This window comes from Anolis sagrei, chromosome 3 (genome assembly GCF_037176765.1).
Source record: "Anolis sagrei isolate rAnoSag1 chromosome 3, rAnoSag1.mat, whole genome shotgun sequence".
NCBI classification, from domain to species: Eukaryota; Metazoa; Chordata; class Lepidosauria; order Squamata; family Dactyloidae; genus Anolis; species Anolis sagrei.
In genome coordinates, this window is record NC_090023.1 from 163,736,624 (window position 1) to 163,760,762 (window position 24,139).

A 24,139-nucleotide genomic window follows, 5' to 3' on the forward strand; every position below is an offset into this window, starting at 1 on the left:
GAGTTCTTTGATATTCAAAGCTGTTTTTCCCTCCAAAATTCCTCAGAGCTTTAGGGCTGTTTCCCTAGGAATCTTTGGGAATCTTTGGGAATCTTTGGATGCTCTTAAGACTGTTTTCCCCTGGAAAGTCTTAAGGGTTGAAGCTTTTGTACAGGGGAAGCTTGCACACGTCCTGTACATTAGCTTTCCTTGCTGAGACTGACCAAAATGGTTCCTATCCCTCTCAGAGCCTGAACAGGGGGCGGAACCAAAGCTTAGTGATGATTGACAGGTAGCCTGCCCTATAACTGCAAGCTTTAACAGGAAGCCACCCTTCTGCAGAATCCCAAGCCTTGGACTGCAAGCAAAAATTTAATACAACGCAAATAAAACTGGAGCTTCTGGTATGGCCGTACCAGCACACATTGTGTAGAAAGGGGTCCTATTTTTTATTTTTACATCCCCCTTCTCTCAACTCTATGAAGAATAATAATGCTGAGTTGCCTTATGGGATTGTTGTAAGGTTTGCAATCAGATAGGGTGAAACACTTTCTGTAATTGACATCACTATGCAAATGTTAGGTAGTAGAACTGGGCATGGTTCAGGTTTTATAATGAGTGACAGAATGTCTAGCAATCATTTGTTTGAATCTATTCTGCAACTCCACAGCCCAATATTGAAGCCTATTTTCTTTTAAAGCCACATTGGATGGCAGCTGACCGATAAAAGATAGGGTCCAGAAACTACTTAAGGCTAGCCCAGGGCTATGTGTTGAACTTTTGTACCTTTCATTTGAACAGCTCACCATGTACTCAGTCCTAATCTGTTTTGTGCAGTCCCTTTAGCAGAAATCCACAAATGTTGGCCTGACTCAAGGGGAAACCGAGATGTCATTCCTGCTGTGTCTCTGACTTCCAGAGGCACCTTTTAAAAAAGCAAGATTATTTTTGTCATTCCCATACTGCAGTGAGCTAGGATGGGGTTGCTTTTGTTTGTTTGTTTGTTTGTTTTGGTCGTGTCAAGAGTGACAAGTCTCATCTGGTGTGAGAGAACTGGCCGTCTGCAAGGACGTTGCCTAGGGGACACCCGGATGTTTTGATGTTTTATCATCCCTATGGGAGGCTTCTTTCATGTCCTCGCATGAGGAGCTGGAGCTGATAGAGGGAGCTCATTCACTCTCTCCCTGGATTCGAACTTGCGACCTGTTGGTCTTCAGTCCTGCCGGCAAGGGGTTTAACCCACTGTGCCACCGGGGTTTATTTTAGTCTTTGTAGGTACAGTATCAAGAATAAGCTTGCCTTTTACCCTTCTCTCTAGACTAAAAGATGAGCTATCCTTTGACCTGAATATTCCAAATCACATTGCCATACTGATAGGTGAACTGAAGCTTAGAGCCTCCTTTGGCATATAGAAGTAGTTTTACAGTTCTGTTGAGGTAGACCATGATCTTTAGCTATTTAGGGGTAAAGGCATTGAAATACTTCAGTGTAAGCATTTGGAGGATCTAAAAAAAATCTTAAACTAGATTATTTCTAGACCAGGAATGTGCAACCTGTGGACCCTCAGGTGTGATTGGATTGCAGTTCCCATCAGTTCAAGCCAGTCTAGCAAATTATGATGGATGGTGAAAATTTCCCACTGTAAATTTAGAGACCAGAGTTGCCCATCTCTGCTGTTGAGAGTGTGTGTTCTGTGTTTGTCCCTACACTCCTAATCACCATTATTGAAACTCACTCTTAGATGACCTATAGTTTTGTTACTGAAACTCACAACAAAAATGTTCATTGTTGAATATTTTATCAGGCACTAGCAAATATTAATAATTTTCAGGCTTGCTTGCAATCATTTCTCAAATCTCAGAGGTAAGCAGATCCACTTGGAAGGGCTGTTGATCCAAGATCTGATTTGGAAATTTTGAAAATTACCATTCTGCTGACACAGTACGCAAAGTATATTGCATTAAACTAATTTCTTTAGTCTAAAACATTATTCCTGCATGGGGAAGTTTTTATGATGGGCTAGGATTTTCACTTGGTTTTCTAATGTTTTTCAATTCAGAAATAACTTTCAAAAACATTTTAATTATATATAAAATACAGATTGCCAGCATCATAAATACTAAAGAAATGAACCATGTTCGGTCTAATTCTGTACTTAGGCTATATATCAGATGAAGGAATTGACAAAGCCACCTTTGAGGATTCCTTGCCTAAGGAAACTGTAAGGTACATGTACTGTAAGGTACATACAACACATACATACAACACATACAAGACAAAAATAGGTGCTAACTCTAAATAATGAGATTTGTCTAGCAAATAAAACGACCCTGTTCTCACCCGACTGTCTACTCAGACTTAGTTTAAGTAATTTTATTAAATTGGTTAGTTCCTCTAAATATTATTGCAGAAATCCAAATTGATGTGAATACAATGTTATATATCATATTTTTATACAATGTTATATATCATGATGTTTGCGTGTATGTGCCTTCAGATTGCTTGTTGATTTAAGGTGACCCCCATGAGTTTCATAAGGTTTTCTTAGTTAAGGAATACTCAAAGGTGGGTCTGCCAGTTTCTTCCACCTACAGGCCTTGCTATTCCTTGCCAAGTCTCTCATACAAGAACTAAGCAGGCTTTATCCCGCTTAGCTCCCCCGATCATAAAGGATCTCACTATTTTATAGTACTGAGAAGTTAAAATATTTTTCATTTCTTAAACTGTCAACCATATCTTCAGAGTGGGAGGGAAAAGTGCACAATAGAAACATGGCAAGTTGATTTCTCACTGTTTAAATATCTGAGTGATGTAAGTAAATCTGGTGTCCTTTCACACTATGCAGATTTCAATTAAACTGTAATGGTTGCATCCTATGGAATTATGGGGTTTGTAGTTTGGCCAGGGACATCAAAGCAGCTCTGTGAGGAGTCCATATATCCCCCAGTAAACTGTCTGTCCCTCAATTTGAAAGAAAGGTTTAGGCTGAACTGGCATTCCTGCGCAAAATCCTTGAGAAACATATTCATTTCTTTAAAATTTCCAACAAATTTTAATTTTTTAAAAAAAATGTGTTGGATTCAAATTCACTCATATTTCAGGCACATGCTTTTAAATGAGTGAAACCTATTATTATTATTGGTAGTAGTATTACTATTATTATTTCCTGTTTTTTCTCTCTATACGGAGACTCAAAGCAGCTCACAATTAAAAGCATTACAATACAACTTAAAATATACAAGTATACAAATATTAAAACAGTATTAAACATCATTAATGTTAAAAACAATTCAGGTTAAATCCATAAAAACACCTAAGCTATGACTATCTGAAGCCACGGGTATCTTGAAGGTATTACTAAATCTGGATTCAGTCCAATGTTTTCTGCGTGGAGTAGTTAGGAGATCTGCACCTTTCAGCTGATAATAAATGCCATGCCAAAAAAAATATCTGTCTTCCATGATTGGTTTAATTCAGAGTTTGATAGGGGAAAATATTCCTTTGTAAAAGCATGTCAGAGGAAGAGGGAACATCAGAGGAGTTCTAATGGATGAGGTTTGGAATTATTCTGCTCTACGTAAAGTACAAGGTAGTTGAGCTGTGTGAATATGAATGTCTCACCTCTGTGGCACCCAGCAGCTTCCAACACTTGAATTAAGCCAAGGTAAATCCTCCAGAAGGGCTTTTACCGGGTCTGAAAGTATGGACAGTGAGAGACCTGCAGAATAATGAGGAAATACATGTTTGAATGATAAACAAGACATTCTTGGCTGCTTTGCCCTCTAAGTGAACTAAGCGATATCACAAACGAAATTGTAGGGACTCATGTGAATAAAATAATAAAAGAAGCTTTTTTTTCAAGTGAAAGGAGAGCTTTTGAGAAACTGGATGACAAAGTTTGGCACAGCACTAGTTCCACCTCTTTTCTGGAGCTGGGCACAGCAGAGCCCACTTTCAGACTGCTACATACAGGGCTTACCCAGGGAAAGACCAGTACTAAAGACCCTGTAAATTCCCATGTTTCCATAGCATCTAGGTGTAGCACTTAAAGTAGTACCAAACTGTATTAATTCTATAGTGTAAACGAATCCCTACCTATAGTAGAGTTGCTGTTACATGTAGTGGAAGTGTAACAAAAAAACTTGGGAGGTTGGAGAAAGAAGCTGTAATTACCAGTAGTAATTAATGTTGTTTATTCGTTCAGTCGCTTCCAACTCTTCGTGACCTCGTGGACCAGCCCACGCCAGAGCTCCCTGTCGGCCATCACCGGCCCCAGATCCTTCAAGGTCAAGCCAGTCACTTCAAGGATACCATCCATCCATCTTGCCCTTGGTTGGCCTCTCTTCCTTTTTCCTTCTATTTTCCCCAGCATCATTCTCTTCTCCAAGCTTTCCTGTCTTCTCATTATGTGGCCAAAGCACTTCAACTTTGTCTCTAATATCCTTCCCTCCAATGAGCAGTCAGGCTTTATTTCCTGAAGTGTGGACTGGTTGGATCTTCTCGCTGTCCAAGGCACTCTCAGGACTTTCCTCCAACACCACAGTTCAAAAGCATCTATCTTAATTTGCTCAGCCTTCCCTATGGTCCAGCTCTCACATCCGTAGGTGACTACGGGAAATACCCTTGCTTTAACTATGCAGTTCTTCACTATTTTATCGAGATTGGTCATTGCCCTCCTCCCAAGAAGTAAACGTCTTCTGATTTCCAGGCTACAGTCTGTATCTGCAGTAATCGTTGCACCTAGAAATACAAAGTCTGTCACTGCCTCCACGTTTTCTCCCTCTATTTGCCAGTTACCAATCAGTCCTGTTGCCATAATCTTGGGTTTTTTGATGTTTAACTACAACCCAGCTTTTGCACTTTCTCCTTTCACCTTGATTAGAAGTAATTAATAGTGAGCCCTATTCATGGCCAAGGCATTCTATATGTATATTTGTATCAATGGATTACTGTATATATTTGAGTATAAGCCTAGATTTTCAGCCCTTTTTAAAAGCTGATTAGGGAAAGACAGATCTTTCCTCCCTCCTATATTTATTGTGAACCCTTAATAGGGTTTTGTTTAAGTATTATTCTGCAACCATTTTCTCTCCTACCTACATGCATTTATTTTTCTCAGTTTGTTGTGTTGAGTCTCCTCCAATCTGAGATTGTTTCCACACACTGGGAATTTTTGTTGGATGTTTAACAAGAATTGACAATTCCATTTCCCCATGAATCAATCCAGAAACAGCTGAGAAAATACAAGTGTGCTCACCAGTCTAGTTTTCTCTTGTGCTTTGATCTTATTGACTCAAGAGTGACTTCATTTCCTTGATGTTAAAAGTAGGAGGATGCTGATAATCTGAATGGACTTAGAAAAGTAGCTTCCTAATGTACTAAATACAGTTTTGTTAGGTTTTGAACATGTAGCAAAATAGTCAGAAATTTGTGTACATCCCATTGCTGGCACAAGTCCTCATAGCAAAGTTGCATAATGTTTAGCTGAAACTTCCATGAGTGTGGTATAATTTGAGCTTGTATGTATTCCCCATCTGCAAAATGGAGAATTGTGATTGGACACGTACTTTTCAACCATGGAAAGCCAAATACTTTTGTAGGGACTGAATTAGATTAAGAAACTATAAAGAATTAGATTATTCAGACATGAAAGTCCCAAATCCAATCATTAGTCCTGATTAGAGTAGATCCATTGGCTCCTTAAGAACTTGATAAGTCAACATTTACATATGTTCCATGGATTAAGTGGCTCTCTTTAGGCTTGAACTAACACTTGAATTTAAACAAATAGTTTATTTATTTTAGGACTACAGACATTGATAGTACAAGAAGGGACCTATAACACAGTATGGTACTACTACACTCTTTGAATACCCTATGCACTCTGTGTCAGAAGTGATGAATAATTTCATAGATAACTTTGATTAGGAGAAGATGGCATACATTCAAAGGTGAACGGTCCTTGAAAGAGACAACATTTCAGGGTTTGCACAAAAATTGCTTTGTCTTAATACATTTTTATGCTCTTGAAATGTACCAAAGGCTGCTGCAGTATTCTGGAATTAAAATAACATGTAAGTAGAATTTCAAGATCATTTGTTTAAATTTGATCTCAAGAATTTTAAATAGTACTTTCTCGTGGCTAAGTAGACAAAACCTTCAAGTTCTTGGGTACCATAATAGCTAACACCTGTTTCAACTTTGTGTTGTTAGTTTTGGATATAACTTTCGTAGTTCCATATTGGCTGAAAATGAGAGGTGTATGAAATGCAATATTGCATGATAACTGTGGAAACCACAAGAGTAAGGCTGAAAATATAAATTGCTTGAAATATATTTTTGAAGAGAAATAGATACACTTTTCAACACACCTGTAGTTTATATAGAATAGACTGCTTTCTTAAAAATGGTCCGATAGTCTGTACAAATAGTGTAACAGAAAAATGCACCGTCTGTTAAACTTCAGAAGGTGTGTATTTTAGTAATGGGAGAAAAGAGGCTTGCTGTCATTAGCTTAGGCTAGGGTTCTTCCACATTTGAATTTGTGTGAAACATTCTGTTCCCCATGCAGGAATCTTGTGGTATATTTTGTTACACAAATCAGCCCATTCAGCAGTATTCAGATTTTAAAACAGTACAATGGAGTAGTAAAGGCTTCTCGGTTATAGAATAAATGTCAGAGAAACCAACAGGGCAGATATCCCAATGCAGGTCCTGATTGGGCTACTCCAGATCAGCATTGGAGGGTGGGGAGGGGGATAACTACAATGTTAACCCCTCAACCTGCTCGGGAGATGCATGGCATCTATACCAGCAGCCCGAAACCATGATGGCTGCACAACAACTCCTCTGACAAGCAATGGCAAAACTGGTCTGCCATTGCTTTCCCACCACCTGAAACTTGTATGTATATCTATATAAATAAAAATGTAATATTCGTTTGTGATATTAACAGAACTCAAAAACCACTGGACGAATTGACACCAAATTTAGACACAAGACACCTAACAACCCAATGTATGTCCTTCACTCAAAAAAATGATTTTGTCATTTGGGAGTTGTAGTTGCTGGGATTTATAGTTCACCTACAATCAAAGGGCATTCTGAACCCCACCAATGATGGAATTGAACCAAACTTGGCACACAGTTCTCCCATGACCAAGAGAAAATACTAGAAGGGTTTGGTGGGAAGTGTCCTTTGGTTTTTGAGTTGTAGTTCACCTACATCCAGAGATCACTGTGTACTCAAACAATGATGGATCTGGACCAGACTCTACACAAATACTCAATATGCCCAAATGTGAACACTGGTGGAGTTTGGGGAAAATAGAATCTTGACATTCGGGAGTTGTAGTTGCTGGGATTTATAGTTCACCTACAAATCAAAGAACATTCTGAATCACACCAACGATAGGATTGGGCCAAACCCCCCACACAGAACCCCCATGTGGGCCACAGCAACACGTGGCAGGGGACGGCTAGTATTGTATATACATATAATATTTATAATATTACTAGCTGTGCCCTGCCACGCGTTGCTGTGGCCTATAGTAAAACTTCTGAAAGTTGAGGTAGATATCTGGACTATTATGAAAGAGAGATCCCTACCTATTCCTTCCCCCTTTTCCTCCCCCTTTCTCTCCTTTCTTCCTTTTCTACCTCTTTCTTTCTTTCACTACTTGGTTTCATCCTTCTCTCTTTCCTTCATTCCCTCCCCCTTCCTTCCTTTGCCTTTCTTCCCTCCCTGTTTGCTTCCTTCTTTCACTTTTTATTTCCTTTTATTTCACCACCATCATAACAATAACAATAATGCAATGCATTGCCTCTGGGACATGACACCTCTCCCATTCCCCCTAAAAGGGTCTCAGAGGAAGAATCATAGCATAATAATAATAATAGAAATAACAACCTTTACCCGCCACGTGTTGCTGTGGCCAATCTTCCCTCTTTCTCTCCTTCTTTCCCTCCCTCCCTCCCTCCCTCCCTCCTTCCTTCCTTCCTTCCTTCCTTCCCATCTTTCCTTCTCCTCTTCTTTCTCTATCTCTTTCCTTCCTTCCCTTTTTCTTTCTCTTCTGCTGTCTCTCTTTTCTTTCCTTCCATCTTTCCTTTTCTTTCCTTTTCTTCTTCCTCTAACTTTCCTTCCTTCCCCCTTTTTCTTTACCTCCCTTTCTCTTTCTTCCTTCTTTCCTTCCTTCCTGTCTTTCCTAGATTTTGACAGGGCGGGAAGGGGCGGGGTGGGGTTTGGAGGTGGCCTGAAGTAAAAGGAGGTAAGATTGGGGCAGGGGAGTGATGGAGCGTGGGGTTGCGTGTGTGTGTGCGGCGGCGGGGGGAGTGATGGAGCGTGGGGTTGCGTGTGTGTGTGCACCGGCGGGGGGGAGTGATGGAGCGTGGGGTTGCGTGTGTGTGTGCACCGGCGGGGGGAGTGGGGTTGTGTGTGTGTGCGGCGGTGGGGGGAGTGATGGAGCGTGGGGTTGCGTGTGTGTGTGGCGGCGGGGGGAGTGATGGAGTGTGGGGTTGCGTGTGTGTGTGCGGCAGGGGGTGTGTGTGTGCGGGAAGCGGCACGGCGGGGCTTGGAGTGGGCATGGTTTCCGCAGAGGGAACGTTGGCCGGAAGGCCATGTGCGCGCACCATGGAACTTGCGGCTGGGCGCCAATGCGCATGCTCAGTTGTTTTGCTGTTTTGTGAGTGTGTTGTTGTGTTGTTTTTCATTTTGAGTAGATATGTTTGTACCTTGTGGGTTGTGTTATGGGCACGGGGATTTTGGTTAAGTTTCGTTGGGGGATTTTTGAGTTTTGTTGTTTTGCCGTTTTGTGAGTGTGTTGTTGTGTTGTTTTTCATTTTGAGTAGGTATGTTTGTACCTTGTGGGTTGTGTTATGGGCACGGGGATTTTGGTTAAGTTTCGTTGGGGGATTTTTGAGTTTTGTTGTTTTGCCATTTTGTGAGTGTGTTGTTGTGTTGTTTTTCATTTTGAGTAGATATGTTTGTACCTTGTGGGTTGTGTTATGGGCACGGGGATTTTGGTTAAGTTTCGTTGGGGTTTTTTTGAGTTTTGTTGTTTTGCCGTTTTGTGAGTGTGTTGTTGTGTTGTTTTTCATTTTGAGTAGATATGTTTGTACCTTGTGGGTTGTGTTATGGGCATGGGAATTTTGGTTAAGTTTCGTTGGGGGTTTTTTGAGTTTTGTTTCCTCGTTGGATGCCCCTAACAAATTTATATATATAGATAATAGTTTATTTATTTTAGGACTACAGACATTGATAGTACAGGAAGGAACGTATAACACAGTATGTTACTACTACACTCTTTGGATACCCTATGCACTCTATGTCAGAAGTGATTAATAATTTTGTAGATAACTTTCATTAGGAGAAGAAGGCATACATTCAAAGATGAATGGCCCTTGAAAGAGACAACATTTCAAGGTTTGCACAAAATTGCCTTGTTTTAATACATCTTTAATTAATATAATAATGTAATGCACTATAATAATAATATATTATTATATATTTATATTACATGTAATATTACTAATAATATTATGATATAGTGGTATGGTGCAATATAGCAATGTTTCATGCTGATATTGTACTATGCTAATAATATAATATACTGTATTTAATATATACCTTGTAAGCCGCTCTGAGTCCCCTTTCGGGTGAGAAGGGTGGCATATAAATGTCATAAATAAATCAATAAATAAACTTGCCCCCACCTACTTTACCTTAGATTCTATCTCCCTCTCCCCCTACAATATCTCTAGCAGGCTAAATAGTGTCATTAGAAATGTGAAGGACAGCCTCCCTCCAATTTGGTGACCATTTCGGGCAGGGGATACTATCCCCTTCCCTGGGCTATCTGAGGGAAAAGCAGACTGATACCTAGCACCAACCATTCCTGAGATGACCCCATGATGCTATATTCCACTTGTCAGTTTGCCCAAATAATTTTGCTTTCTGGGGGGGATTAACAAGTTAAGGAAGAAAGCAGAAAATCGCACATGTACATTCTCATTCTGTGACACAAATATGATAACAAAGCAAAAACAACTTGCTGCCCTTCATGACACTCCAAAACTGCTGTCTGAGGTGTAGGTGTTTGGGAACTCATCGTTATACTTTCTTGCTTTCTCTTTTAAGATTTTATCTATATTTTAATCCATGTTTTGAAATTATGCATTTTAAATTTTATAGACAGTTTAATCTTTTTGTATTTTAAAAAAAACCCATATGGACATTTATTTGTATCTCTTTTTATTCTGTAAACCACCCTGAGTTCCACTTTTTGGGAAAAGGTGGGATATAACTCCCTGTATATGGTAGTAGAGAAATAATTATTTCCACCCAAGTCTATTTTTGTCATGTCTAAAGGAGAGGATAGTGAGGTCTCAAACAAAACTTCTCCCTCATGACGCTGAAGAGTGCCTATTCCCTCTAGTACTTTTAATCCAAGTCTGTTTTTCAGTAGGATGTAGAGGCATTGTCTCTTTGTGGATCCATTCCAGTTGTTTTATTTGAAATACAAATAAAACAACTGGAAGATGTTGACAGTTTTTGGTTTCAGTATCACCAGTATGATTATGACCTTTAACTCCATATAATCTAAAAAGGCTCTTCTACTTATGAATCAGTATATAATGTTGAAAGTGATAGGGAGAGAAGAAAGAAGTTTTGTGTAATTAGTATTTTTAAAATGATGTTTAATCAAGACAGAATGAAACTGTTTTCAGTAGTTTGAAAACCAGATAGGGATTCAATCTGTGCTGACTGGGTTTATGATTCCCTTGAAAACTTGGGATTACTAAGAAAAAGGAAATTTCCATCATTATTAGTATATACAGTGCATGAACTTCACATTAGAAGTTCAGAGGATTTTCTATTTGCTACACAAACTATCTTTAGGCATTAAACACCGCCCCCCCCCCCCAAATATTTTTTTGTAATTGTTTTTATTTAGAATATAGTGCTCCTCAGAATGGAGTGGATAGAGAGAAAGAAAGAGAAAAAAGTGTCAGTTTACATGGAAAGAGTGGGAACAATGATCTTGAGTAAAGTATAATATTCAAGGATTTTTCAGTAAATTTATTCTACCCAACCTAGTACCTTCCATAGGAAATGGAATATAATTGTCATCACTCAAATAATTATGGTGCTAGGAAATGCAGTCCAACATATCCAGAGATTTTTTAGTTACATTATTTGTAAGTGTTGTAGAACTTTTGAAGAGGTCAGAAAATTCCCAGGTACTCCAGTGTTCACAATCTCCATATTGGTGTTTAGAAAATTCGGATATTTAGTCATGTTTTCCTGCTTGCTTCCCTGTGATAAATCTTAAATACTTGGAGCTGGCAGTAGAACATAACATGATTTTTTTTTTAAAAAAAATGACCTGTTTTCTTAATATATATATTAGAGTTTCAGTGTTAATGTAGTATTCACTGGAGTAAATTTTCTTACATGAAAAGTTTGATAGTGCTTGCTTATTATTAATGTAATCGATATTCAATAATCACAACCAAGGTTCTCAAAATGAACAAGTCAAATTATATTGAGTTTGAAATTCAGATATCAAAGGGAGAAGTTAAGAAATAAAATGTTCGTGGTTGAACATTGGCAGTAAGTTGTGTGAGTGATAAGAAACTGAATACTTACAAATATGCAGACACACTTGGTTTATTCATTGAAGGAAGTTCAAAGACTAACATACTTTAGTTGTGAAAGCCAAAGCAAAGCATTAGATTAGATCTAATCTCAGGCTGGGGGTCCAGAAAACCACACAACTGATTCTTAATGCTCAAGATAGTTTCATTGGACAGGATTTATTTAATAGACCGTACCCCAACATACTAAAGCATATTTGAAACTGAACAGATGTCAAAGTCATGTTGTCATATTGCAGGAATATGGTGGTTGGTTGTTAGTTCAAAATAATAAAAGTAAAATGCAACTGGCCATGCCTAAAGTATCTCTTTGACTCAAAGCCCTATTTTTGAAGTATTGACCAAAAAAAAAAACCAAAACCCGAACAACAAAAAGTGTGGACTACCTGTCCAACTCTAAATAGCTATATATAGCCATGCAAATCATTTATTTCGGTCATAGACCGGCACAAGAAATAGAAGTCACATTTTCATACAAACTTGGTACATTTAGTACATTAAAAATATAAATATAACTACTGAAGCACAATATGGGTGAGGGAACAGAAAGGGAAACGGTAAAAACATACAATGCACAGATCCATCAGCAAATTATAGATTCAGGGAAGATGATTACTAGACATACAGTTAACTTTTGGGACTAGTCATCCCCTGACGGATTTTGTATGCTGCTGCACAGAACTTTGCAACATTGTAGGTTGTAGCTAAATTAGTATCTACAAATAGCAGGGAGGTATAAAATTGTCCTGAATGGCCTGGGTGCTTGTATATCAGAGGTAAGATAAGCCTGGCAAGGATATCCCTGTAGAATGGGCACTGAAAGAGCACATGTTCTATTGTTTCTACATGACCCGAGTTACAGGGGCAGAGTCTCTTTGGGAAAGGGATCTTCCAGTAGCGGCCTTGGAGTACAGCTGATGGGAGAGTGTGGCATCGAGCCAGGGTGAAAGCCCTTTGATGAAGAGGAACCTCTAAGTTTGTTAAATATGCCATAGGGGAGGCAAGATATCTGCTGTCTTCATTGATAAGGAAGGTTGGAACGGAGGTCAGATCTAGTTGGCACTCTGTGTCTGTGATACGTTGCTTAATAAGTACTTTGGCTTGATTGTAATCCATAGCAAATAGTAGACCTGGAGAAAATCCCAATGAGATTTTGGATGCTACCACCTGCTTCCATGTGGATTGGAAGTTATCCTCCATGGTTAGCGGGACAAGACCAAGGGGTGCACGGGATAGTCTGAGCCAAAGGTTGAGTTTGGCCACCCACACTCTGGCCTCCACCCTCATAAAGCCCGTCTCTAGTCACAGGGTGGCATTAGAGACACATTTCAGTACCTCCAAGGCTGATCTCAGAAACTTTGACTGAACCAGCTCTCCAATGGGGCAAAACTGGGGAAGGGGTCCAGCTGAGCGCTATACAAGAATTGGGCTAATGACTTAGCTTCAAACAGTTTGAGTGCTGCCAGTGTAAATTGGCCCCCTATATAGCCATGCATTTAGGTAGAGTGAGACAGTCACCACAGGTGGCATATACTGTGTGAGCCTGCTATGTTTGATATGGCAAATACTACAATGAGTCCACTGTATCAGTAGGGATTCAGTTCCCAGACCTGCCACAGATACAAAAAAAATTATGGATGACCATACAAATATTAAATGGTAGCACACATGTCCATGTTCATACTGTCACAATTTACTAATATGGGATGTAACCACTCACTGTTACTAAAAACCACAAATCCAGTTTCCTTGGATAAAGGGGGGGGGGTCTACTGTACTTTCCCATTATTAATTATGAATACTGCTTGTACCATACAGTGGAGAGGGGTACCATCTTACCTTTTGCCTCAGGAAGTGCAGTGTCAGAACACTAATTCTAGCATAGCACAAAAGTCAAGTGTTTCCTTTAAGTGTTAATAAATCATAATCAAGAAAAGCATTGTTGACATCTATTTCATTGTGTACTCTTTTATTTTCAGCTGCTGCTGAAGGAAAAGGCAAAAGTGGAGAAGACTTTTTCCAGAAGGTAAGAAATAATGCACTCACTGTTGTCTGCATCAGTTAAATATGGGATAATTTGAGAAAGGCATTGCCTGGTTTATGAATGTGTGTCTAGTATATGAACCATGTAAAACTGGGTACTACTTTGTATTGGTATGAGTGTTGGATTAGAACTCTGGGATTACAGTTTTTATGGCAAATCCCTGCTTTGCTATGAAAACCAACTGGTGATCATGGGTAAGTCATGCTTCTCTGAGCCTCAGAGAAAGGCAGTGGCACATTCCCTCTCAAAAATCTTGTCAAAGTTGTTGTACATCAAAGAAGACTTGAAGGCAATCAACAGTAATAGCAATGATACAGTCAGTCAGTGACCTGTGGGTGGGATCTAACATATTCAGCTACTTTGGGCTCCACTTGTCCAGAGGTCTCAGGGACATCTTCAGGCACGGGAAATAATAAAGCTTATTCTCTCCAGTCCTTTTGATTGGCAGATTGTATGAAGTCACTTATGAAGTCACACACAGCAGCCAGATTAATAACTGGGGCAACCTACTGGGAGCAGTCAACCCCCCTGTTTAAGGAGCTCCACTGGCTGCTGTTTATTTTCCAGTCCCAATTCAAGGTACAGGTTATCACCTACAAAGCCCTAAACAGTTTGGGACCCATCTACCTTCATGACTGTATCTCTCTCCACATACCAACCCAGGCCCTTCATTCCTCGGGGGAGGTCCTCCTTTCGCCTTTACCAATCTCACAAGCTCGTCTTGTGGGCACAAGGGGGAGAGCCTTCTCTTCTGTGGCCCCCCGACTTTGGAATTCCTTACCTGGGGAGATCAGGAAAGCCCCTTCACTAGAAACGTTTAACAAGAACCTCAAAACCTGGCTTTTCCGCTGTGCATTTGGTGAGTAGGTGCACAGCATGATATTTTGCACCCCTTAACGTTCTCTGCTAATGGAGTTCGTGCCCTCCAAATAGGATGTTTAGCCTCACAACTCTGTGTGTTTTATGAGTTCCATATAAACGTCCTGCTCCTATTTTATCTCATTATAGTTTGCTAACTGTTTTTACCCTGAATATGTGGCCTGCCCATTGTCAACCCTACCATGATTGTATTTATTGGAATGTTTATTTTATGATTGGTTTTTTTCTCCTTTAATGTCGTTTTGATAATGATGTTGTTGTTGTTGTTGTTGTTGTTGTTGTTGTTGTTGTATATGCTTTGATTTTATTGCTGTATTATGTTGTCCAGGCTTGGCCCCATGTAAGCTGCTACGAGTCTCCATCAGGGAGATGGTGGTGGGGTAGAAATAAAGTTTATTTAAGTTTATTATTAGTACCCCTGGCATTATACAAAGATCATAAGCCTACCTGTTGAAGAGAACAGTATTTCCTCCTGGAAACATTTACTCTGCTTTCACAATTCTAGACATAGATTATTTGAGGTTAGCATGCACATACCCTACAAATTGCCCCTGACAGTTATTAGTAAATTTTATGGATTTTTCTCCCATCTTCTCACTCCCCCCCCCCCCCCCCCAAAATTGTCTAATGTTCCTGTAATTTCCTAAACATTACGTTAGAGCTAGGCATCATTCACTACATTGTCCCTCATGCTTCCAAGACTGGTCTTCTTCTGGGAATGTCTGAATTTCAGAAATGAAGTTTTGGGGGGTAATTCTAAAAAAAAAAATATGGAAAAAGCCTAATGTGATGGAGAGGCTTTAAATGCTATATCCATGAGAGGTTCCCTCCCCCCCTTTCTAAATCTATTTTAAAGTTGCTAGCTTTTTAAAACCTTTGACACCACCAACACCATTCTCCTTTCTCACTCTGACATATTAAATTATCATTATGGTTGCTTAAAATACTGCTTATTTACTTCACGCATACTTAAGCCAATATAATGTACAAGTAGGTTTACCATTTCATTCAGTTGGTAACTCTAGATTTTTAATGACATTGCATGAGACTGTTATAATGATATACAACCTGTAATGGATCCGTATCAAATTTTGGAAATGAAATAAATTTTGGAAATGAAATAACTTTTAATTTTTCATATATTCTAGATATACTTGACAGCAGTGTGAAATGCCTTAGGTCAATGTTTGGATTACTCTATCCAATGCTGGGTTGGCTACAGATTGAAGTAATTGAATGTAAATGCCACTGAAATATGTGAATTAGGGATGAGTTAGTCTTGACTTAGTTCCCACTGAATGCAGTGGAATTTAAGTTGAGGGAGGACACCAGTGTCAGCCAGTATAGTGCAAGTATGAACCAACCTTCTCCATTGTGGCACCACATTTCAGTTCCCAAGCAGTCTATATGGTTGATTTAAACCATATGATTGCTACAGATGGTTTTTAATTCCTTTTTTTCTCACAATACATAATATGTTTTAAGAAGCCGCAACTTGAAAAAAAAGATTTAAAGATGGGTGGGTTTTTTTTGTTAATCTAGTAAAATTTAAATATTTGTCATTTTATGTGGGTTATGGGAAAATGCAATCCTTGCTTTTTAATGACATTTTGAAAGTGTCCTTGATACAATTGGATGAGAAAACCCTTAAAACATTTAGAACTTTACTTTGGATAGCTGTTCATGACTTCATTATTGTTTTATTTGTCCACTTTTTAAAAATCTTCTTTCAACCTATTTACAATGCAGTATGAAGAAAGCCAACTTTGTAGGAAGAAAAAAAAGCAGAACAGGGAAGTAGTAGAAGGAAAAAAATAAATTGTAGCTTTAGGCAACAATGACCATAGCTTAACAGATTTTCCAGACTGGAAACGTTTTCACAGAAGCCACACATTCAGGAGGAGTTGGGGGATGCTCTGACTGCTAAGCAATAAACAAATAAATAGGTTCACTATATTCAGTTTTATGCATTTTTGTGTCTTTTTGTGAGCCGACAAGAGATGTGAGAGCAGTTGAAGGGTAATGGACACTAGAGTCAAAATGAACAGCAAGTTTTGAGCATCTAAAAGCCACTCTTTTGAATGTTCACTGTCTGCTGAATGTCCCCCCCCCCCCCCCCGGACACCTTATATACACACACACACACACGGTTTTATCCATCTTTACCCTTTCTTTCTTTCTCTAGATCCATCCTCATATGTCATACCTATGTATGTGGATAAGCATGTACCTGTTTAAGAGCTAGGATTGCTTCTAGGCATTTCATTGGATGCTTATTTTACCAAAGAAAGTATATCTTCGACACAGACAACCCAAATATTGCCATATATGGCAAACCGGGATTGTACTCTGCACAAGATGTTCTGACCATGGGTCATTAGCATCCAGGCTCAGTGTATCAAAATTGCCAGGATCTTCAGAGTTGTATGCTGCTTGACATTAGAAGACATATAGCTTAGATCAGTGGTTCTCAACCTGTGGGTCCCCAGGTGTTTTGGCCTACAACTCCCAGAAATCCCAGCCAGTTTACCAGCTGTTAGGATTTCTGGGAGTTGAAGGCCAAAAACATCTGGGGACCCCAGGTTGAGAACCACTGGCTTAGATGATTGTCAGATAATGTGGTTAACTTGCCAGATCTCTTGTCTGCTTTCCTGTTGATTTCCTGTTTGATTTCTTGGTCAAAGTACCAAGTAGGAGGAAACAAGGTCCAGATTTTCAGAGGACTTCAGGAACTCCAGGTGATCGAAGCACATTATAACTTCAAGGAAATAGTGTGTTACTGGTAGTGGGATCTAATAGATCACATAATAGATCCTGAGGACTGCAGCTTTTATCACCTGTAGCCACCATGACTAATAGTCAGGGATGTGGCAATTATAGTTCATGATGTCTGGTGGACATCAGATTGAGGAAGCTTAATTTAGAGACAATTTTACAGATCTCTGGCATGTTGTGTTTCCATAATGATAACATAACTGAAGTAAATCTCAGGTTTATGTATGCATCATATTGCATGATTTGGAGCCTATTCACAAGGTACTCCTTCCAGAGAAATGGAGAAGATGTCTTGAGTAGGCAAGAATAACTTCTCAGTAAGTCAGTTTCTTATTTTACACTCCGCTGGGCTCACAAAAACCTGATGACTCAATTTCGTCAGAATCTATGTTCTATGTATACAACAGAGCCAGACTTTTTATTGCTTCAGTTTACAAAGCTTTTTAGAAACAAATTGCATAGGGTTTTCTAGCCTTCTTCATATGTCAGAATGTTGATTAAATCTAGCATCTAAAATATAGTTTAGTGAAAATCTTTTACTTTTGTTTGAGTTTATAGAATGTAAGCTGCAGAAATATAGTGTGTTGAAATGATTGTAGTGGATGAAAATCTGCCTTGTTGAATGCCAAGCCAGACATGGTGCTTCACAAGAGCCACTAATTATCCCTTTTGGAGTTAAGTTAAATGCTAATGTTATTCATGTAATGTACTCTGGCAAAACCAGTCTACTAGGGCTGTGAATTAGGTGATTTCCTGCATATGAAGATTGGAGTTCAACACTGCTAGTTAAGTCCTCTTTATAACTCCTGTTTATAAATTATATTGTGCATTGGCCTCCAAAACACATTTGTAACATTCTTAGGAATAAGATTTCGGTGTACGTCTATAGAAGGGCAGAATTATTTTGGCTATATGGGGGCACATGTGATATTGTTAATGGACTGCATGTGCTTACAGATCAGTGTAAATAAGCCTTTTTCCACCCTGGGAAGGAGTAGAGAACCACCCTCCCTCACCAAAAGAGGGTAATCTACATGGAGATCTCTAAGGACCGATATAGTTATTTTGGTGTAGGTCATTTCCCTTTTCTGCTAATAATTGCAGGGAGAAACCAATATTTGTAAAATTGGTAGAAAATCAAGAAATTGAGAAAGGAAATGAGGGATGGTCAGAGAAAGATTGGATGAGGGTTGTTGGAAAAACAGAGAACCATAGGAAGTAAGAGATGTTGGGGAGAGGAAGCGATAAATAATGGAGGAAATTGGAAAGAGAGCAAAGTAGATAGAGAATGAGGAAAGTAAGGAGAGAGAGAAATAGATAGGGAATTGAGGAAGTTAGTTTTAATTACAATTTTAAGGGAGAAGAGCATTACTCTCCAATCTGCTACCAATTAATCCACATGAACACACTTTCCAAACCAATGGGCTTCGGCTAACTTAAGGCCTTGATTGGCATCCAAATAAGGATCCTGTAATAAAAGAACTAAGATGGATGGCAAGAAACCCAAGGGCAGGATAAAATAAAAACTCTGAAGTGGGTTTTTTAAAAAAATCTGTGCTCTAGTTGTTGAATTAAAGTTCTCTGCATCCCTTGCAATATAGTCAGTAGTGAAGGATGCTACAAGTCACAAATACTTGGAAGGCTGTATGATTTCCACCTCTGTTTGACATATGCACTGAGCAGTATGATTGTTCCCACCTGTTTGTATTCATGTCAATATAGATTGTCTTAATAACCTGTCCACCATATCATGCCAATGATGTCCATCATCATGGGAATTGTCACATGCTGTATGCAATCACATTGGAAACAAACCTTTTTGCAATATGCATGGAAGGCAGCATTGATAGAAATGGTGGCAGTTATGCTCCTTGTACATAAATATAAAAAAGTTATTCGTCTGACTCTTCAAACTGTTCAAAATGTTGAAAGCTGAAATATATGCTTGCTTCCTTCTCCAGCCTGTGGTTTAAAATACCACAGAAACCTGAGTGATTTAGCATTCTAACTTAATACCACTCGATTTCTTATTCCACATCTGGGTTTGGGAATTCTCAGCAATAGATACATGTCTTGGTAGAATTTCACTTACTTGGAAATAGTCTTCCAGCTGCAATTTATTATCCCATGACTGCTGAAATCCATACAAAGTAAAGTGTACTGAGCCCTGGCTGACATTTCTCACTTTTTCCACATGGCACCATTCTCTGGAAATAGTGGCTTTAAGGAATTCTATTGATATAGGCAATAGAAATGCGTACCAACATAGGGGGTTTTAGGAGTGTATGTTTATTTTTCAAAGTTTCCTCCACAGGGACTAGCAAAGGATGCACCTGAAGTTTCTTTAATCTTAACTACAGACATATGTTTTTAGATCTACATTACAGTCCTTGAAACTGGATTATTTATGGCAGCTTTCCCCTATATTCAGACAACTAAGATACCCTTTGTTTTGATTCAAAATAGGATGCCTTCTCTCTTAGAAACTATGAGTATGAGCATAAAAACCAGCTGCCACCGTTAAAATGTATTGTTGCTAAGCTGGTGAAGATGCCTCCTGACCAGAAAAATGTGGAAACTCATGCACAATAAGCTGAGTACATATGTGCTGAATTTCTGTATTGAGAACCATTGAATTAATTGCACCACATGTCAGAAATGCAGCAGAATTGCCCTTTACAGCAAAAGGGATCATTTAGAGCAGTGAATCATGCAGAAAAACAGCAAGAAACCCATTCTGTGGATGGATGCTTTGAGTTCAGAGGAGTCTGTATTAAGTTAACTTCTTGGAGCAATCCTGCATTTTTCTTGCACCATACTAATTGCTCTTTTAGCTGTTTTATTTCTGGAATAAATAAGCACTTATGATCCTGGAACATGTTCCAAGTGTGTGCATGACATCTTCAATAAAAGGTGTATTATATGCAGAATGAAGAACATTTATGCTTACACCTAGCTACAGAGGGTTTGCCTTAAAATCATATATTAAATTGCTCTTTTAAAGTAACTATACTCTTTTCTGTTGGTGCAGTTTACAGTGTTTATGTGAGTGCAAAATCAAGTTGGATTGTGTTATGTTTTAAGCAGTGTAATCTGTGTAGCTTTCAGTATAGAACTCAGTTGAGATATATTTGGACTCAACTAAGGCTAAGCAAAGATAATAATGCCTTAATGAATATGTGTGCTGCCAAATCAAGATAATGCACAGTTCATTACATTAATTGATTATATTTTTAAAAAGAACAGATTGAGCTTTAGTCTCTTGTTCAATGCTAGGAGATAAGGCATAGCTAATCTTAAATTAATCATCAATGTGGATTCTCCATGAAGTCCGAATTCTGATTCTCTGTCTTTTCATGTTAACGTTTCCAAATTTTACACAATATCCTTGAGCAAATCTAAGGTCCACAACTGTGTTAGTGGTATTCTCAAATTATGTGCCTTGAACCTACTTTCAATTACATTAGCCTTTCTTACAAGCCTTTCTTGTTGTACAGAATGGTCCTCAAGAGGAACACTAAGTGGTAATTCAATAATACAGTGCGGTGTAAAGAGTGCCAGTATAATACAGTGGTTCATGTGCTGGACCATGAGTCTGGTGACGAGGATTTGAATCCCCTCTCAGCTATGGAAACCCACTGGGTGACTCTGGGGAAATTGACTCTTAGCTTCTGAGAAAGGCATGACAAACCCCATTGGAACAAATATTGCAAAAATCCCCCGTGGCAGGTTCACTTTTAGTTCGTCATAAGTCAGAAATGTCTTGAAGGCACACAACAAAAACAATTCACTATTTTGAAGGCAAACAATGCAGGTCTGTTTGGATCAGATATGGAACTGTTCTCTGGCTGATAGACAACATCTTGGGATCATTATATAGAACATTCAGAGTTCTTTGGAAAATTGACAAGGAATACATGTATCAAAAACATTTGAAAGGGGAACTTGTAATTCTGAATACATTTCTATAAGAAAAATCTGAGGGGAAAATGGGGAGAAAAGACCTTTGAAAATCTAGGGGAACTGTGGTGGGAATTTAATATTGAAGAAGAAATTAGTTAAAATGCAATTTCTCCCTGAGTTTGTATTGTTTCAGTAAAAAGTATAAGTAAACATAAATTAATCTAATATATGTAATAATTACCATATATTATTAAGCACATCTTCAGACATCAAATGCAGAGCTTCAGAAAAAACAAATACAATTCTTCTATGTACTAATACTGAAAGACAGAAGATAATGGCATTACTTTGAACATTTTTTCCCTTTTAACAGATTATGGAAGAAACTAACACCCAGATTGCTTGGCCATCTAAGCTGAAGATTGGGGCAAAATCAAAGAAAGGTAAAATGTTGTGCTATTTTATCTGTATATATACATCTCAATAACTATCAAATAAAAAACATACCAAAATTATTTTGCTTACCTATAATGCAGACTTGGTTTTCTGCTGATTTACAACATGTGTATTCAGAATTCTTGGATATGTATGTAGTCTAGTTGTACAAGAACATGTGCATAAGCAAAACATGTACTTGTGTTATCAGTTTATAAAAACTGGTTGCTACTTTCCCCAAATGGTAATGATTTTTAAAAACTTCCAAAGTTTAGTTTAAATACATTGGCCTATATACGTTTGTTAATCCTAGATAGGGTAGAACCATTAAATCACTGGAATATACACAAGTGATAGAAGAAAGCAGTGGTAGCCACTCCTTAACATTATGTTGGATATATATTTCAGTAAACAGCATGAAATCAATGCTTTCTTTCTGATTGAGGTCCTTATAAGTGCTGTATAATGAACAGCCCCCCCCCCCCCTGCGCTAATGTCTCAGGATAAAATCTTATGATCTTAATATTACTATCAAAAATTTCAACTATCCATTTTGTTTAGATAATGCAAAACACCAAAACCCAGGATTTGATAATAAGCTTTAAAGTGGAATATGGTATGAAATCTGCTGCTGATTTTTTCTGAACAGAAATCATATTATTAACAGGTTTTTGGCTCTATTTGGACAATGTTTTCGGACAACAAGAATCAGCCTACTAAACCTAGCTAGATAATTCTGTGACTTGAGTGGTGTTTTTTAATATTATATTTTGAGGCCCAAGAGAAGCATTTTTAAGCATCAGCAAAGCAAACAGAAATCAATTCCTGTTCATCTTTAGATGCAAAAGTGCCACTTTTGAGCTTATACTGACTGAGGGTGGAATCAAAATGTGGTTGAAACACACACAACACAGCACCAGAAGGCATTTGAAGTGAAAATAATTTTTGAAAAAAATTCAAGTGATTTGAACCCTGAGCATCTCCAGAGGAAGCACTGAAAACAATATTGGAATAATACTACCAATTGTTGCTGTAATGCCTGCTCTCAGAGGAGATAATAACAAGTGATAAAAATCTAATTCATCACTGTAAAACAAGATCGCTATCTGTTCAGACTTGTATTTGGGACTTTATCATGTTTTATAATGGACTATCTGAGTTATTTGGAATACATTCCAAAACATCAGTGGCATAATTTAAAAGCTCTAATCCCCATGTTCACCCAAAAATGGGATAGTATGAGAGCACTTTGATGAGAACTTCAGATGTTGACCAGGGTGTATAAGAGGATATTTATATTATAACCAGTGTCCAAACAATTTAAGATTTAAAAAACAAACTTAAATTGAGTCTCAAATGTATAGGGTTTTAACAACTGGTGCATTTTGGACCAGTTCGTGGTTTGGAGCAGATCCAAAGAATCCCAGTAAGAAATCCAATCTTGCACTCTTGCACTCTGTTTTCATAAGCAGGTAAGCAACTATTGGCAACCAGCTGATTTTGGAAATGAACAAACATTTTTGTAAATAATTTAATTTCTATAGTGTGTTACAGGAGCTAATTCCACTTTTTATAGCAGCCATATATGCATGTTTATATGACATGGATGGAATTTATCAGGGGGAAGTTTAAAGTTTTGACATACTAGATATATTCACATGACTATAATTACTATTAAAACAATATAGGTTCTGTAGTTAGTTCTTAAGTTTAATTTGTATGTAAGTCAGGTACATTTTATGAGGTATAGGTAAAGGTTTCCCTTGATATTAAGTCTAATCGTGTCCAACTCTGGGGGGTGGTGCTCATCTCCATTTCTAAGCCGAAGAACCGGTGTTGTCCATAGATGCCTCCAAGGTCATGTGGCCAGCATGACTGCATGGAGCACCATTACCTTCCCACCGGAGTGGTACCTATTGATCTACTCACATTTGCATGTTTTTGAACTATTAGGCTATCAAAAGCTGAGGCGAATAATGGGAGCTCACCCCATCCTTCCAGTGGGCAAGTTCTGCAGCTTAGTGGGTTAACCAGCTGTGCCACTGTGGCCCATATACAGAGGGGGGGGGGGGGGGGACGGACGGACACAAACACACACACAGTGATACATTGACTTAATAGTTTAATTTGTTCTGTGACCGAGCTCTTAATTTAAAACACTCATATCTCAAAGAAAATTTTCCTATTGAAATGTTACTAATCCATTTCTCCCACTCCCAATTTTTTTACATGTTTTAAAATAAAAAGTACTTTATAAATAACAAATAATTTATAAATGCACATTCACATCTATTTATATCTATATATCTATATATCTTCTAAATAATAAAAATGAATATTTGCAAGTATGTATGTATGCGTCTGAACAATTCTCTCACACCAGAAGCGACTTGCAGTTTCTCAAGTCACTCCTGACACGACAAAAAAAAAAAAACATGTCAAGTGTTTGGAAGAAATTAAATCTATGAT

General features: G+C 38.3%; 2 protein-coding genes across 2 annotated transcripts in view; one reads left to right on the plus strand and one right to left on the minus strand.

Annotated features, from left to right (window-relative positions):
- Nucleotides 1–24,139, plus strand: part of BICC1 (BicC family RNA binding protein 1) — a 158,383-nt gene that overhangs the window by 46,459 nt on the left and 87,785 nt on the right. The window contains 2 exon segments of the mRNA XM_060768958.2: nucleotides 13,614–13,660; nucleotides 21,609–21,678. Of these exon segments, the coding sequence (XP_060624941.2) occupies nucleotides 13,614–13,660; nucleotides 21,609–21,678 (117 nt within the window).
- Nucleotides 24,045–24,139, minus strand: part of LOC137096540 (protein NYNRIN-like) — a 30,005-nt gene continuing 29,910 nt past the window's right edge. Inside the window, exon 3 of the mRNA XM_067466201.1 lies at nucleotides 24,045–24,081. Within this exon, the coding sequence (XP_067322302.1) occupies nucleotides 24,045–24,081 (37 nt within the window). The remainder of the gene's footprint in view (nucleotides 24,082–24,139) is intronic.